General features: G+C 43.7%; 2 protein-coding genes across 14 annotated transcripts in view; one reads left to right on the top strand and one right to left on the bottom strand.

The window, feature by feature from the left end:
• Nucleotides 1-2,489, top strand: part of SULF1 (sulfatase 1) — a 173,837-nt gene extending 171,348 nt beyond the window's left edge. For 8 of the 10 annotated variants that reach the window (XM_059672934.1, XM_059672935.1, XM_059672936.1 and 5 more), the window contains one exon: nt 244-2,489. In XM_059672934.1, coding sequence (XP_059528917.1) covers nt 244-1,025 — 782 coding nt within the window. In that variant the 3' untranslated portion in view covers nt 1,026-2,489. The remainder of the gene's footprint in view (nt 1-243) is intronic. The other 2 variants (XM_059672944.1, XM_059672943.1) reach the window with 1 other exon arrangement.
• SLCO5A1 (solute carrier organic anion transporter family member 5A1) overlaps nt 1,922-15,815 on the bottom strand; it is a 112,695-nt gene continuing 98,801 nt past the window's right edge. For 2 of the 4 annotated variants that reach the window (XM_059672947.1, XM_059672946.1), the window contains one exon: nt 1,922-15,799. In XM_059672947.1, the coding sequence (XP_059528930.1) occupies nt 15,342-15,799 (458 nt within the window). In that variant the 3' untranslated portion in view covers nt 1,922-15,341. The remainder of the gene's footprint in view (nt 15,800-15,815) is intronic. The other 2 variants (XR_009449666.1, XR_009449665.1) reach the window with 2 other exon arrangements.

Genomic DNA, 15,815 nt, shown 5'->3' with positions numbered 1-15,815 from the left:
AAACATGAGCCTCTAACTTCGCCTAGTTGTAGCCGTTATCACTTGTTTGATCTTCTTCCCAATTTTGTGTTATTCAATCACTTTTGTACCCTAAGGCCACTCCTTGATAATAAATTACCAGGGTGAGATACTTTTCAGTGTTATACTTCAAATTGATTTGCTCTGTAAAAACAATGCCAGCTGCTTGTCTGAAAGTAGGAAATCTTTTCTCCACTAATGACCCATCTTCCTCTCTCTTCACAGAGGACAGTTATGGGATGGATGGGAAGGTTAGCCTTCCCAGTCCCACTGCAGACATCGGCGGGCAAGGCCTGGAGGGTTTATACAGCATAAAGGAAAGCATCTATGAGCACAGACAGAACTACAGACTTAGTCTGGTTGACTGGACTACGTACTTGGAGGATGTAGATAGAATATTTGCACTGCTGAACAGTCACCACGAGCAAAAGAAAACAAATAAGACTACAACTGCTCGAAGTGATGGGTTCCTGGCTGTATCTGCTGAGCCCTCTGTGCCGGTAGAGATGGCCTCTGCTGAGTCAGATGAAGACCCAAGCCCTACGGTTGAGGAAGCCCCTCCTTTGACGTTGCCAGCCGACCTTCAAACCCTGCATTTGAACCGACCAACATTCAGTCCGGAGAGTAAACTTGAATGGAATAACGACATTCCAGAAGTTAGTCGTTTGAATTCTGAACACTGGAGAAATCATAAAACTGACCAATGGATGGAGCATGAAGAGGTGAGTCATCTTGAACTTGACCTCAGTGGTGGTGACATGCCAGAGCTGGTGCTCAAACTCGACGCCAGGCTGCAGCCCATCAGCAGGCACCAAAAAGGCCTTCCCCAGGATGGTGGTCCAGGAGAAGCTGTCTCCGAAGGTCAGCTGTATCTTCCTGGGCATTCTGACCCGGATTCCACTCCTCAGACGATCAAAGTGTCCACCTCGGAGCAGCCTAGTAACGCCAGCAGCATGGAGAGTATGTCTAACGAGGTGGAGAAAAGTCACAGAAGGGAGACTGATTAGACAAAATTGTTACCTTACCCTAAACACAGTATTAACTTTTTATCAGTAAACTAATAAAGGCAATCAAGACAACCAACATTCCAAGCTACCCTAGGTACCTGCCTGCAGTAGACGTCAGTGCGCATGCGAGCGGACGCACAAGGAACCGGTGCTGTAATTCACTGTGTGTCAAGGTGAGAAAGAAAGGTAATTTGTGGATTTTTGTTGGTTTAGTGGATACTAAAACAGTATTAACTTTGGAAAGTTGTAGAGACCTGCATATACAAATGCTATCCACCACGATGGCTAGAATTGTGCCTTCCTGCATTTCTGAAACTGGATGTCCTCGGTGAAACTTTCAACACACTTCCCACTGCCTGCATCATGTGGTTTGGACTCATTTTTAACCACTGGAATTTTTCAATGCCATCACTTTTAGGTCAATGATTTTGCACTTTGAGATCTAAAAGCCATGTCTGTTTGGCTAGTCTTTTTTTTTTTTTACAGGCTTGTCACAGTCTCACTGCTTGCTCTCAGAGAGACAAATTAAACTAGATCCCCAAGGATGACACACAGTATGGATCCCATATTGTTTAACATATGCTTTTGCCAGAAAATATTGCATGTGGTTCCCCTTGACTTGCTAAAACTGATTAGCAGAAAGGCATGGCTAATGTTAGCAGCAAAAATAAATAAGCAAAACAAAGATCACTTGCTCTCTCTGTGCCTAGCCTCAAAGTGTTCATCATATACTTAAGATAGCTAAATTTTCATTTTCTTAACAGGATAAAAGGACTAAAGATTCCCCTCCATCTTTGTTTTGTTTTCTTGGCCTGGCTAATAAGCTTAAGTGTTGAGAAAATATATTGTTTTGAATTTATATACGGAATTTTTCCAATAAAACATACTCGTGAATGTTTCATAATTTAAACACATAGATTGTATGATTAAGACCTTCACCAAGTTCTGATTTTTTAAAGGCATAGTTCAAAACGTGTTCTTGAAAACATTCTTACTATGTATTAGATTTTTAAAGACCAGCAAAAGGATTACCTCATTGAAAGTTATCAGTAGCCTAATCAACTTCCCAGTAATAGCTTAACAATGATTTTCCTTTTAGATAACTCAAACGCATTGGTAAATTATGTTTTCTTTAAGTGTTTAAGGTAAACTCTTTTAAAGATAATTTACAATGGTATAGCTGAATCTTTGATAACTTTAACTCCTTATTGTAGACTCTGTACATATGTTAAAATTCACTAGCTCTTTATCAGATGTGTGTGCCACCGGCTGAATGACAGAGGAAACATATTTATGGTCATGAATGATATGCTTTGTAAAAAGGCTTCAAGTTATTAAGAAGCATACCGTGTGTGTTTTTTTTTTTAATCTTGTGTAATATTCTGTACTACTTTTATAGAACAATTCTGGCTTCAGGAAAGTCTAGAAGCATTATTTCTTGAAATAAAAGGTGTTTAAACTTTACCTGTTTCAGAGGAATGAACTGGACCAAGTTCTTGAGGTGCACCCATTCCTTCTAGTAAAACTAAGTCCTGGTCTCAATTTACATGAATAGTAGCCGTAGCAGTAAAAATGACCGGAAGTCCATGTGTTACAGAACATTCTCGGGTCAGGGATCACAGCATCGATGTGTCTCATTGCTGTCAGGAGGACGGGATGGACAGCACAGGAGCACACCCCCCACCAAAGGCAGTTTGGGGACCATGGACTGTGGTGGAGACCTAACCACCCTCCAAAACCTCGAGTTTTCTGATGGACAGAGTCCATGCACTTCCTTCTGCTCCAGATTTCCTGAGGACTTTCCCCCTCAGGAAGAGCTGCTAACAATTCCTGTCCAGAAATCAGAAATCTCTGGTAGTAAAGGGGAAAAAAGCAAAGGACTTTGGGAGCTGCCAGTTCAGTCCTCGGATAACTGAGGAAGCCAGCTGTACTGTCAGAGCTGCCATGAGAGAACATCACAGACTGGATGCCTTAAACAACAGAAACGTATCTTCTCACCATTCTGGAGGCTGGAAGCAAGACCTGTGGGCAGGGCTGCTTTCTCTTGAGGCCTCTCTCCTTGGCTTGCAGATGGGCCACCTTCTCGCTGTGTCCTCGCATGGCCTCTTCTCTGTTCATGCACATCCTCTCTCTCACCAGTCGATGACCTCATTTAACCTTTGGAGATTAGGACTTCAATATGTGAATTTAGAGGAGACACAATCCAGTCCACAACCCCACCATTTCATCGAGAGTCCCAGGCAATGGTGGTGTCCAAAGGCATGTCTTTGTGCCCTCTTCCTTTCCTGTAAAATGTGTCTAGGCCAAAGGTTGCTCTCCTGGAGAAAATTACATTTTAGTTCAATTCGATAACCATGGAGTACCAACTATGTGTAAAGGGCCCTTAGAGATTGGCTGGCCAACTGGCCTCAATTGGATCTGGGAGGAGGCTGATGCTCAGAAGGTCTGAGCAAGTGTCCCACCTGCCCTTTCCGTACAGACATAGAAGATGAAGAGATTAGCAGAGGCAAAGGCCAGCCCCTCCCCACTTTCTCAACACATATGCTCATGCACATTTCTCTCTCCCCTTCTCTCACACACACATACCAGATTAGGGAAGAAAGGCTGTTAGGGGGACCCCATTTGATTAGGAGTAATAGAACAATGACCATGAAATTGGACCTAACTTCATGGCAAACTCTAATTTTTACTATCTCTGTGAGCTTAGAAAAGTCACATAACCTCTTGAAAACAGCTTCCTCAATTGTAAAATGAGAGGTTTGAATTTAAAATAGAAAATGCATAGCATAAGTGCTTGCTTTTCACAAAATGTGCCCAGGGAAGACATTGCTAATGCGTAGACACTTTGCCATTAAGCCAGAGTATCGATGCCCACTTCTGCCTCAGCCAGCTACCACCAACACTGCAGATCTGGTGTTGGCATGCAAGACAGAAACCTGTTCTATCCAAACCAGATAATGACTATCTAAGGCTCCTCCCAGCTTCCTATAAAGAAATCACCTATAACCACCGACATCTGCAGGGTGTTTTAAGAAAGAAGGAATGACTACTTATCACTCCCATTCCACACAAAACATACCTTTTAAGAAGTTAAAAATTAATGCTTACTTTTCAGGACTTGCTTTAGAGCTGATACGTTCTCAGATATAAGAAGGTCTTCCATTTCCCAAATTAGTCCAGTTCTGCTTGATATTTTCAAATTTCATTTTAATAGAAAACAAAGATCTTCAGTTGATAATCAAAATATTTGGGGCAATTAATACCATGATGTGGTCCACTAGCCTGGTTCATTGGGTATGAACTTACAGATGCTGCTATGGAAGCTGCAATCGCCCCCTCGGCCCCTTTCCCATCTCTAGCCTCTCCCACCTCCAACACATCCCACACTCACTGCCAGGTGTGGCTCAGATCTCAGCCTCTGACTCAGAAACCTTCAATGATTGCTTAACACCCTCTGTGAAGCTCTAGCCTAAGCATGTCAAACTCAAAGGCTAACACGGGCCAAATAAACAAGGTATGTGGCCCACGGGCCGCAAGTTTGACATGTTTGCTCTAGCCTTTCATCCACCCACCTGCTCCCCCTCCACCTCACCGGTCACCACCAGCTTCCCCTGGGTTGGCACCACCTTCCCAGGTCTTAATTTTCCTCCACTTTCCATCTATCCTCCTGGGGTTTATCCCCATTCACCATCTCAACCTATAGAAACCCCACCCACTCTTCAATTCCCATATTATTCGAAGTTTTGCTTTTCCTTCCCATGTAAATTTCCCTGTTCCCCTCCAGCCCTGGATATAATATCTCCTCCATTTTACACGGTCCCCCAGGTAAAGCAACACCAATGCTGTATCAAGTCTGGGGCCAACAGAGTGAGAATAACTGGCCACATGCATAGCCTTGCTCCTTCCCCCATTTCAGACCAAGAAACTTACCTAGTTCCTCTTAAAGGGCTAGCTCATGAACTTACTTGGACTCAATCTCTCTGAGCTCCAGTGCTGGGGTGCCGGCTTGAAAGGAACCAGGGACATTCGGGGAGGAAATGGATTGTCTGGCATCAGGGCAAGAACTCGGGGGTGGCTTTCTTCCAGTCAGGGGTGTTTGCAGGGGTCATTTTTCCTACGCTGAGACCTCCACCTTCGCAGAGCTGACAGGCAGCCACATCTGAGTCTCCATCAGCCTGGCTCACACAGTTCACTCTGCCCTAGTGATTCCCTGAGACCCTACCCCATTCAATTTGCAGCCCCACTCAAGCTGTTTGCCATATGAATGGCCTCCTGGCTCAGGATATAGACTTTGCTAATCTCTCTCAAAAAAGCAGTAGCTGGCATCAGCATACCCCATACCTATCAATAAAAGACCCAAGACCCAGCACTAGCACCAGCCTGCTTTACTTCAAAGCTGTGCCTCAGCTGGGCACTCCAAACCCAATACAAATAACAGCCATTTGCAGACGTCTCTGTAGCTCCTGCCGGGTGGCTCCAGGCAGTGGTTGATGTTGCACCTCCCAGGAGTTCCCAGAGCCAGTGCATCCAGTGGCCAGCTTCAGAACATACCAGATTACAACTCTACACATCAACAAGCAACACACTGCTCCATAGGAGAGTCTCCTGCACAGGTGCTCTTCCACTGTAGTCGCAGCTGGTCCTCACAGCCAATTGGCCTGGGGGTCAACTTCTCCCAGTGATGCCAACAGTAATCAAGACTCAACTACAAGACTGTGCACACAGCCCACACAGGGGGACACCTAGAGTGCCCAGCTCAGGTGACTGGGGAGGCTGAGCCACTGGGCCCTACAGGTCACCTACTACACAAGACCATTCTACTGATTACCAGGAGACATAGCCACTCTATCTAATACATAGAAACAAACAGGGAAGCAGCCAAAATGCGGAGACAAAGAAACATGTCACAAGTGAAAGAACAAGAAATCTCCAGAAAAATATCTAAATGAAATTGAAGCAAGCAACCTAGATAAGAAAATGCTAAAGGAGTTCATCACCACCAAACCAGTATTACATGAAATGTTGAAGGGCATTCTAGAAAAGAGAAGGAAAAAAATGATAGAAAATACGAATAAAATGGCAATAAATACATATTTATCGACAATTGAATCTAAAAATCAAAATAAATGAACAAGGAATATAATGAACAAAGTAAACTGATGAATAAAATAGAATCAGATGCATGGAAACATGGAACAAACTGACAAATTATCAGAGGGAAGGGGGGAGGGCGGGAAGGGATTAACCAGATATCTTATATGCATCTATGCGTTACCTACGGACACAGACAATAGGGTGGTGAAGGCCTGGGGTGGGGCAGGAACTGGGTGGAGGGGGGAAATAGGGGTAGAAAAGGGGGACATCTGTAATACTCTCAACAGTAAAGATCCAAAAATAATAATAATAAAAGAAACGCACCCAATGTGACCATTGGTTAGTATTGGTCAACTCACCTCGTTGTGTTGTTGATGTTGAACAGTTTGCCCGCATAATACCTTGGCCTCAGAGTGAGTCCAGTGTTGTATGAAGTAGATAGAATGACTTTCAAAAGTCAGATTTTTTTTTCTGCTGGGACATCTCTGATCCCAGATGTTAGGGAAGCACTGCAGAAGGGTAGGTACAAAGGGAGCTACAGAGTTGAAGTCTTTCGTGCTGAGCACCACCTCATTTTTCTGTTGGCAAATGGGAGTGGTGAGCAAAGGTATCTACCTTCTGTTCTGAATTTCCAGCCCCCACAAGGGTCAGCCTCCCAGGACTTTGGAGAATCTGCATCCTCTACCCCAATCCTCTTCTCCCACATTACCTCCCAGCAACCAACAGTTCACATGACCCAGAACCAGAGTGCAACCAATCCAACCACTAATAGGAGAGAGATGTCATCCACTTCGCCACCTTAAATTAATATGTATGTGGTTAACTAGGAGTCCCACGCAACTCAAGCCCAGAGATTAGCAGAGCATGTATTTTCCATACTGACCAGTAGATGGCACTGTAGTGCAACCAAAGACATTTTGGCTGGGAGCCAGGACCTGGCCCCTGGCAGACCTGCCACTGAATTGATTTCTAAAGTAGCTTCACTACCACTTAGACAAGAACACATCTAGAACAGCATGATCCACAGCAGGCTTGCTCTTTCTTCAGTGCCTAGGATCCTAGCCAAGCCAGCAGGCCAATGAACGGTCTTAACATTCTACTGATTTATATGGATATTATGAGTTGGAGCTATGTCAAACTTTGACATTTAAATTCAAAAGTGAGCACCGAATATTGATTGCCTTGCTTTCCAATGACTTTGTGCAATTAAAAATGTTTGTTGGCTCCCACAGGCCCTGTCTGCCCAGCTGACAGTTTTAAAAACAAGAGAGGAATTGGGTGCTTTTTAATAGCTCTTAAAACGCTGAGGTCAGACCAAGTCTGGGCTAAAGCAGTAGCTACCTCATAATCTTTCCTCCCTCATTTCTCAAAAAGAAACTTTTCCCCATGTACTTATTTCAAAAAAAAAAACAACAAAAACAACACAATTTACAGACTGGTTCTGTCTCTCCCATGAAAGTGTGAGATATCAAAGAAATTAAAGAGGAAACTTTTGCCTAAACTGCGCACAAAATTGTGGAGAGGCTGGTAGATTGGAGAAGGAGGGTTCTATGTGCTCTTTGCATAATGGCTCCCTTGATGAATGCACAAAGCCACTGTGAGAAATAAGCATTTATCCAGAAGTCAACAGACTTCCTGCACTCTCCCAATAGCATGTATCTTGAGCCACTGTGACTCTTCAGTTTCGCTGTGCAGGGGGTGACGAGGTAAGAAAGGGAAATCGATTAGCTGCTCTCCACCTATGCAGTGCTCCAGGGGGCCTCCTAACTATAAAATATAACCACTCTGTGCTTCGGCCCATGGGTCAAGCTGTTACTTCCACACTCCTTTACCTCCTTCCGCCTCTCACTCAAAAGTCTCAGATGCCAGTGTCCTTGCAAAACTCTGCCTTCCATCGGAAGAGACCTGGAAATCCAGCGCTTTCCCCCAAGGGTGGAGTCTGAGCTCACGTTCCTGCTCCAGTTTCAGACCAGTTCATGGGCGCTTTAGCAACGACGAACTCCATCCGTGGAGTTTGGGGAAAGGGAGTTTTAACTACTTTGTTGGCAAAGTTTGGACAGTCACTCCTTCAGAAATCTTTCGTGTTTATGCTTGAGACTTGGAACTTCCCTTTTGTTTACCAATTTTCAGAAGAATGAGTTGGATTCCTTTGGGAATTCTTCTTAATTTGTCACGGCCAACTGTGTGGCAAAAAGAAAAAAACAAATACCTACCAAATGCTCACCATTTGCTCCCGTACACATCCAGGATCCCAGAAGTTAGGGATGTGCAACTGATTCAGACAATGCAATGTGACAACTCACTTCTGGGCTGAGAAAGAGAAAAGGCCTTTGCCTTCTCTGGGCTCTTTCTTTCCTTGCTCAGCAAAAATGACCAACCCTGAAGGTTCCAGATGGTGCAGCTTCAAGATAGTAGAACCTCACCCAAGCTGGTTTGGCTCAGTGCATAGTGTCGCCCTGCAGACCAAAGGGTCCCAGGTTCAATTCCAGGCAAGGGCATGTACCTCAGTTGCAGGCTCCTCCCTGGCCCAGGCCCTGGTCAGGGAACGTGCAGGAGGCAACCAATCCATGTATTTCTCTCACATTGATGTTTCTCTGTCTTTCCCTCTCTCTTCCACTCTCTCTCTAAAAATCAATGGGAAAAAACAAACACACAAAAAAGATGGTAAAACCTCTGTCAGGCTGGGTGGGCCCTTGAGCACATGTACATGGAACACACACATAGAACCATGTCATGGAAATAAGTAGCAAACTTTTATGCTATGGAGCCACTGAGATTTGGCAGTTAGCATGTTTTTAAGCATAATGCAGCTTATCTTGACTAGCATAAACCTTATTCAAGGCACATAGTTCTGCAGGGCCAAAGTCTGAATTTAAATTAAGCGATGGACTACTTAAAATTACTCTCTGGTGACTCAATGAAAAATGCGCTCCTGCAGGCTCTTAAAACTATAGTCTTAATAGATGACATGTAGGACATCTGACTTCAAGGCAGAATTATCAGTTAAATAAGGAGTTCATTACCACTATTTTTCAGAGCAGTGGTGGGCTATTTAATCCAATCAAACCCCTGGGTCTTCATTGTGTGGAGGGATGACCACACCAGCTTCACTGCTTCGTTTCTTCAGACAACAAAAATCGTAAGAGACAAACTACTTTCAATCCAACACACTTTATTCTTATTTTTTTAACTTTTTTTCTTAATTTTCAGTGATCAAGTATTCAAGATGTTGTAAACCGAGGTCGATTAGTACATTGACAATAGATTTCATTAAACACAAGGAAATTATACATATTTTAAAGTACCCTAAGAGGTCACCAAATAAATATTCATTTTTAAAATCGCAAAATCAGAGTTCTTTATGCAACAACTCAAAACAGCCTTTCATCACAGGCATACACACCTCTACACACAAAACACACACACACGCTGAACACACACTCCATTAGGATCCTGACGCCAGCTGGTTTGACACAGTATCACATCTCCTTTAAAGAATTAGAGGCTGACCTGCCTGTTCGTGCTTCTATCTGACATTTGGGGTTTGGGGTGGAGGTATGTATTTTAAGAGAAATGCTCACTATAAAATCTTACCAATTATTCTTATTTTTCTTTTCTAGATACAAACTTTAAACTTCTTTTGTTCACCCCTTTGGTTTAACACAGTGGTTCTCAACCTTCCTAATGCCGCAACCCTTTAATACAGTTCCTCATGTTGTGGTGACCCCCAACCATAAAATTATTTTCGTTGCTACTTCATAACTGTAATTTTGCTACTGTTATGAACCGTAATGTAAACATCTGATATGCAGGATGTATTTTCATTGTTACAAATTGAACATAATTAAAGCATAGTGATTAATCACAAAAACAATATGTAATTATATATGTGTTTTCTGATGGTCTTGGGCGACCCCTGTGAAAGGGTCGTTCGACCCCCAAAGGGGTCGCGACCCACGGGTTGAGAACCGCTGGAACATGTCCCTTCAATTACATTGGTTTTAGTTTTTAATATTTTTCTCCTTCAATTTTCACATGGAATAGAATACCAGAAAAAAGACAACACCTTCCAAACCCTAGCATTAAAAACACCTTACATGGGTGTGCGTTTTTAGAGAATAAGAAAAGATTATCTGAAATATTTTTCTCCTCTCTTGGAAATTATTTTTAGCATCTGATTATTCTTGCTAAAATAAATATCAAAAGCACTGAGTTTTTATAGAAAAAACGATTTCCCCCTTACACCCTTCATTTTTACAACATCAAGTTCATGGATTAAATGAATTGATGAGAGTAATGAGTGTTTGTTTCCGGGAAGTTCAGAGTTTCAGAAGCCAAGCGCATGCAGTCCCTTATCAACGAAACACCGTGGATTCAGTGGCGTGTTTTGTGGTGAGCATGCGTCATCAAATGCTTCTAGCACCAAGGCATTCTTTTTAACGTTGCCAAAGCGAATACCCAGGGAAGGACTTCCTCATACTTGACCCTTCTTAGGGCTGAGTAAAAATGAAGTGCTTAAAATAACATACACAGGGGGACTCTTTCCCCCTCCCCACGTGGGAGTCTGCACTGTGAAATTCTTTCCCCCTTTCCCATGTGGGAATCTGTACTTGTTCTTCAATAAATCTCCACCTTTGCTATAAAAAAAAAAAATAACATACACAGATCGGGTTCCATTGTAGCGAGAAGTCTGGGATGGACACGGCTAGCAGCAGCCTGGGAGATGGGGAAAGAAGAGAACACAGAAAAGATAGAAAGTGCTCAAGGCCGCTGACTTCACGGTCAGCCCTGGCACTCCCTTGGTTGGCCTGACAGAGAAATCACAAACACGTGTAAAGGCCACCAACTGGTCTACATAACAGAGAATCGGCAAACCTGCAGCGTAGGCGATGCTGGGATCACACCGTATTGTGACGTCTACCTGCTACTGAGAATACGCTGTGTGCACCAATATATCACTAGTTATGTCCGAGTTTCTGTGCCACCAGGATGTCCTACCAACACACAAAATCACCAAGTGGAATTGGCCACCACCCTAGGCTTGTGCTCTCCCACGCCTCCTGGGCACACGTGAGGATTTCCACAAATGCTTCCGGTCCATTCAAACTACGAAGCTTCTCCCTGGTGACCCTATGGCTGACACATAGCCAGCTCCCAAAGGCAATGTTCTGGCTCCAAGCCCACAAGAAATGCAAGCTGAAACTGCGGACTGAGGAAGAGTTTCTTGGTGGGTGGTGAGAACGGAGGGCTGCCCTCACCTCCGCCAGGTTCCTCCCTTCTCTGGGGCTGCACTTCCTGTTTGGCACTGCACCTTCTGGCGGTCACAACTGGACGATGGTTTGGTATATTACATATAATGTTCTGTATATGCTCGCTTCACGTGTAACACTTTGTACTAGTATATGTTCATTTAAACCTTTTATTAGGGAACTTAAACCAATTTTCACCAAAAAAAAAAAAATGAATGGAAATGTTAATATCCTGAAAGAGGGGGTGGAAAAGCATACCCCTGAAATCCACAACTCAGATTCCGTCAGTCTGGACCTCCCTTCCTCATGTTTCATTTCAGAAACTCTACTGAGACACAACGTTGCCATCAATAGTGGTTTGTTCTATATTAAATACTAGAAATACATACTTGAGGTATGTTAGGACAAAAAAAAATTGAGTATAACACTTAGCTAAATCAATGTAAATTTACCTTGCAGATCTGAACGTTAAATATTAATATTTCCCACAGACCTTTTCCTATGTTATGCAAAGAAATAACAACTTCTCTACTCTTCAGAAACAGTAACATGTCAAAAAGTAAAATGATTTACCTCACTCCCGTCAAGTCACAACTTACCTCTGTTAACCAAAGCTGATATGCATTACGTAGTGTAAGAAGTGAGCCACCGCGAGAGAAGCCTGCAGCTGAACCCTGACACACAAAACCACAAGGTAGAATTGGCCGCCACCCTGGGCTTGGGCTCTCCCACGCCTCCTGGGCACACGGGAGGGTTTCCACAAATGCCCACTCGACAGTCCTCAACCGGTCACTCACTTTACCTCTCAGAGCCTCAGTTTTCATGATGTTTTAATAGTAACAACAACAATAACAGAACATAGCTATCTTTCAAAGTTATTAAGAGGATTACATGAATGATGCACATTAAGTCTCTGCAAATACACGAACACTCAACAAATGCTAATTTGTGTCCTCTCTGCTCCTCCTTTCTTCCCCCACCTTGGTTCTGAAGACTGTTTTTCAAGAATTAAAGCCACCTACAAATGATCAGGATTTCATAGTCATAAAAATAACCAAAGAATGTGCTCCAACACCCACCCACCCCCTGGGGCTTCTAGATTAACAGGTGACAGTCACGGGTATTATATTTGCATATTAAAGCCAAATAATAGATTAATCTACAGAGTTTATGAAGGAATAAGATGACCTTTTTCCAAAGCAAGTTATTATAAGCTTGAGCTCATGGAGGGTGGCAATTAAACTTATAATAGGACTATGAAGTAACAATCAATTTATTAACAAGCATATAAGAACCTCATATATACAATTAAATGATGTCTATAAAATAATCACTTTAGTTGACTACATAATATTTCAGTGATGCTACCAGAGCCCAAACCATTTTGGGAACAACTTTTACTTGGTACATATTCGAAGACTTCAACCCACCATGATTTTTACTACTTATTCTACACTCACCAACAACACATTAATTACACCTGCTAATTATCAGCATCAGAGACTTAAGGCAGTACAATATTAACATTGTGATGTACAACTCATGCTAACTTCTTTGAATTCTGGCCTAATCAAACCCAAAGGACTTCACAGAGTGGCAAATGGCAATGGGTCAAATGGTGCCCAAGAGAAAGAACTTGCACCCAGTCATCAATTGCTGAACTGGACGACAGTTCAAGGTCGAGAATGGAGGAGCAGCTCTCTAATTATACTGGACGACGCCATCATTCCCTATCCTGGAGTTCTGAGAGCGGCTCCTTTCCAAAATACCCAACCAAGAAGAGAGAAACTGTAACAGTGGGGGGACATATCCTCTTAGCTACAAAAATGTGGCATCCCACCAATATTTTCTCAGTACAGTTTCTTAATGAACAGAGGGAAATTACGGAAACACTACCTCTCTTTCCCCAACCTATCTTTAGCTCCAACACAAAAGGAAACTTTCTCTTCCAAAGGCTCAAAGATTTTCCGTAGAGGGTAAGGGGGAACCTGAGGCCCCAGAGCAGACACTGGGTTAATCGGCAATATTTTCCAAAGACCTTCAATATGCACCATGTTGACTAAAGTTTGACGGACACCAGTGTATCTACAGGCAACAGTGGTTCTAAGACTTAGTCACACAAGACTGCTCAACAGGAAGTCCTTGCCACCGAGCACTGGCTCTGCCCCCTGGAGGCATTATTCAGTCTGACAGTGATAACCCTCTCCACAAACTGCATGCAACCAAGAGAACCATTTGACTGATGCCACTAGGGTAGAGAGGAAAACAGCCTGCGCCCAGAAATATTCACACAACCCCATGGGGGGGGGGGGCCAACGATGGAGGGCAAGACGTCTGAATCATGGGACAGTTCTGTCAATCACATTCCTTCTGAGGAAGAGTGTAAACCAGTCAAGAAACCATTTCCCAGATTAGCCCGACGTAAGCCCAGGCTCCTAGGCAGAAACAGTGATATTGGTATCTGAGTTGTCAGGATTCTTTCTCTGAGCAGCCAGCTCCCATGAGTTCACTTACCATCAGTCCATAGTGCTGTCAGAGGCATCTGCCTGAAGAACCATGGAGGAAGCATTCTGGGTGGCACCTAAGTCGAAGTGGTGTGCTGGGAAGGATCATGGGTAATGAACCCAAAGGAACAGACAAGTCCTCTCTGAGACCACTCCCGGGAGGTCACAGCAGGGAGGAGTCAAAGGTTGGTGTAAAATGATTGTAACCCTGATAAAGCTGGGTTCAGTAGGCTAGACCAGTTTATTTTGTATTTGTCAATCATTAGTTAGGATCATATTCTAGGTCCGGCTCCCAGATCTCCCTCCTCCTGTATTCAAGGTGATTTCCATACAGGCAAGTATGGCTTTCCTGGTTTAATGACTCAATCTCAGTAGCAACCATAGCAATTTTCTGCACATAGAAAGAGAAGAATACAGATTTGCTAGTGTTTCCAAGCAGATAACTAAAATGATCGGGTGGCACTCAATCTTACGTCTCTGAAATTCCTTTTCCAACTATTTTCAGTGTCAAGTTTACAATTTCTAACTATCCTTATGTGGGTCCTTAAGAGGTAAAAGAATTTCTGCAGCAATTTTTTTTCTTTTTTTGGATGAGAGAGCCATGAGTTTCTTTCCTTATTATGCATCTCAAATTACGGTTTCTAGCCATATTGTTTAGCACACTAGTTTTAAAGCCCCTGATGAAGGAATATTGGAGTTTATATTCAAACTATCAGATGATTTTGCAGCCTTCTTAACTACCTTATGATGGAGGCACACAGACTAAAAGAGAATGTGTTTCATGAAACGAAGTAGCTTTTCCTTTTATCACCCAATGCATACAGTTCCTTTGAAGCATTTGAAAAATCCTACCTGATTTATCCGTCTGCTGTGGCCTAAAATGCTATTAACAGTACTTTAAGGAAAGTCAAGCTTCCTCTTTTCAAAAACATATCTGCTTTAGTCTCTGGAAGCAAAAGTAGCATGCTGCACTTACATTTTCCCCCGATCAAATTGCATAGTTGAGGCAAGTTCATTTGTGCTTTGTAGCAGAACTCACAGTAGGTGTTCAGATCTAAAAAAACCGTTGATTTGTAAATGCAAGGCCATGGTCGAGCTCACCTTTGTGTGGAGTGTATGCTAATGAGATGCACCGCCTTTACATTTCCGTGATTTGGGTAACCATGGGCCTTGGCCTTATACCCTATTGGTACACGAGCGTGAAATTAACATAGCGGACAGGGTACCAAGTCTATCGCAGCTCCGCCTTCCTGGAGCGAAGGCGGGAAGGGTTCTCAGCCTGGCTGAGGTATCCAGCCCTCAATCAACAGTGGCTGTGCAGACCGAGTTGTGTTCGTTTGAGGATTGTGTCTTTAGAGCTTAAAAAGGGGAAGAAAGAAAAGAAGGCACGGGTGTTTCTCAAGTCGCCAATATTCAACTCAACCAACAAAAAAACTAAAGTCTTCCATTTGCAAGCGTCAGGAGGGAGGCTACAGGGCAACAGGGCTCTCCTCCAGCCCCGGGTCCGGGGAGGGACTTATTGCTTCTGGGAAGGGTCCCGGGTAGGTCTGTGCTGTGCATTGGATCCCTTTTCGCAGATGAGTCTCTTCGTGGAATTCCCCCTGCGTGCCGAAAGCCGGGCAGGACCTAGTCCGGGCATACTTCTCTGCGCCGTCGGGGTGGCCCACCAGCTCACTCACAGTGCCCAGGGGGAACTCCCGCCACCTCTGCCTCTGCAGCGCGTCCTCCTTGTATTTGATGGAGTACCAGGCCAGAAAAATAAAGATAAAGCCTACGAACTTGAGGCCGGCTGCCAGGCCAAAATAGACAAAGCGAAACGATGTCACATTGTACTCCCAGCAAGAGCCTTGCACTCCGCATTCCTGTTGCCAGAGCATGCAGGTGGTGTCAATAACTGCTCCAAAATAAATCGGAGTGGGGATGTATGCTGGAGGGGCGGAGGG

Source organism: Myotis daubentonii, chromosome 17 (genome assembly GCF_963259705.1).
Source record: "Myotis daubentonii chromosome 17, mMyoDau2.1, whole genome shotgun sequence".
Lineage (NCBI taxonomy): Eukaryota > Metazoa > Chordata > Mammalia > Chiroptera > Vespertilionidae > Myotis > Myotis daubentonii.
Note: the sequence above shows the minus strand (reverse complement) of the source record. Positions and strands in the feature narration are given on the sequence as shown.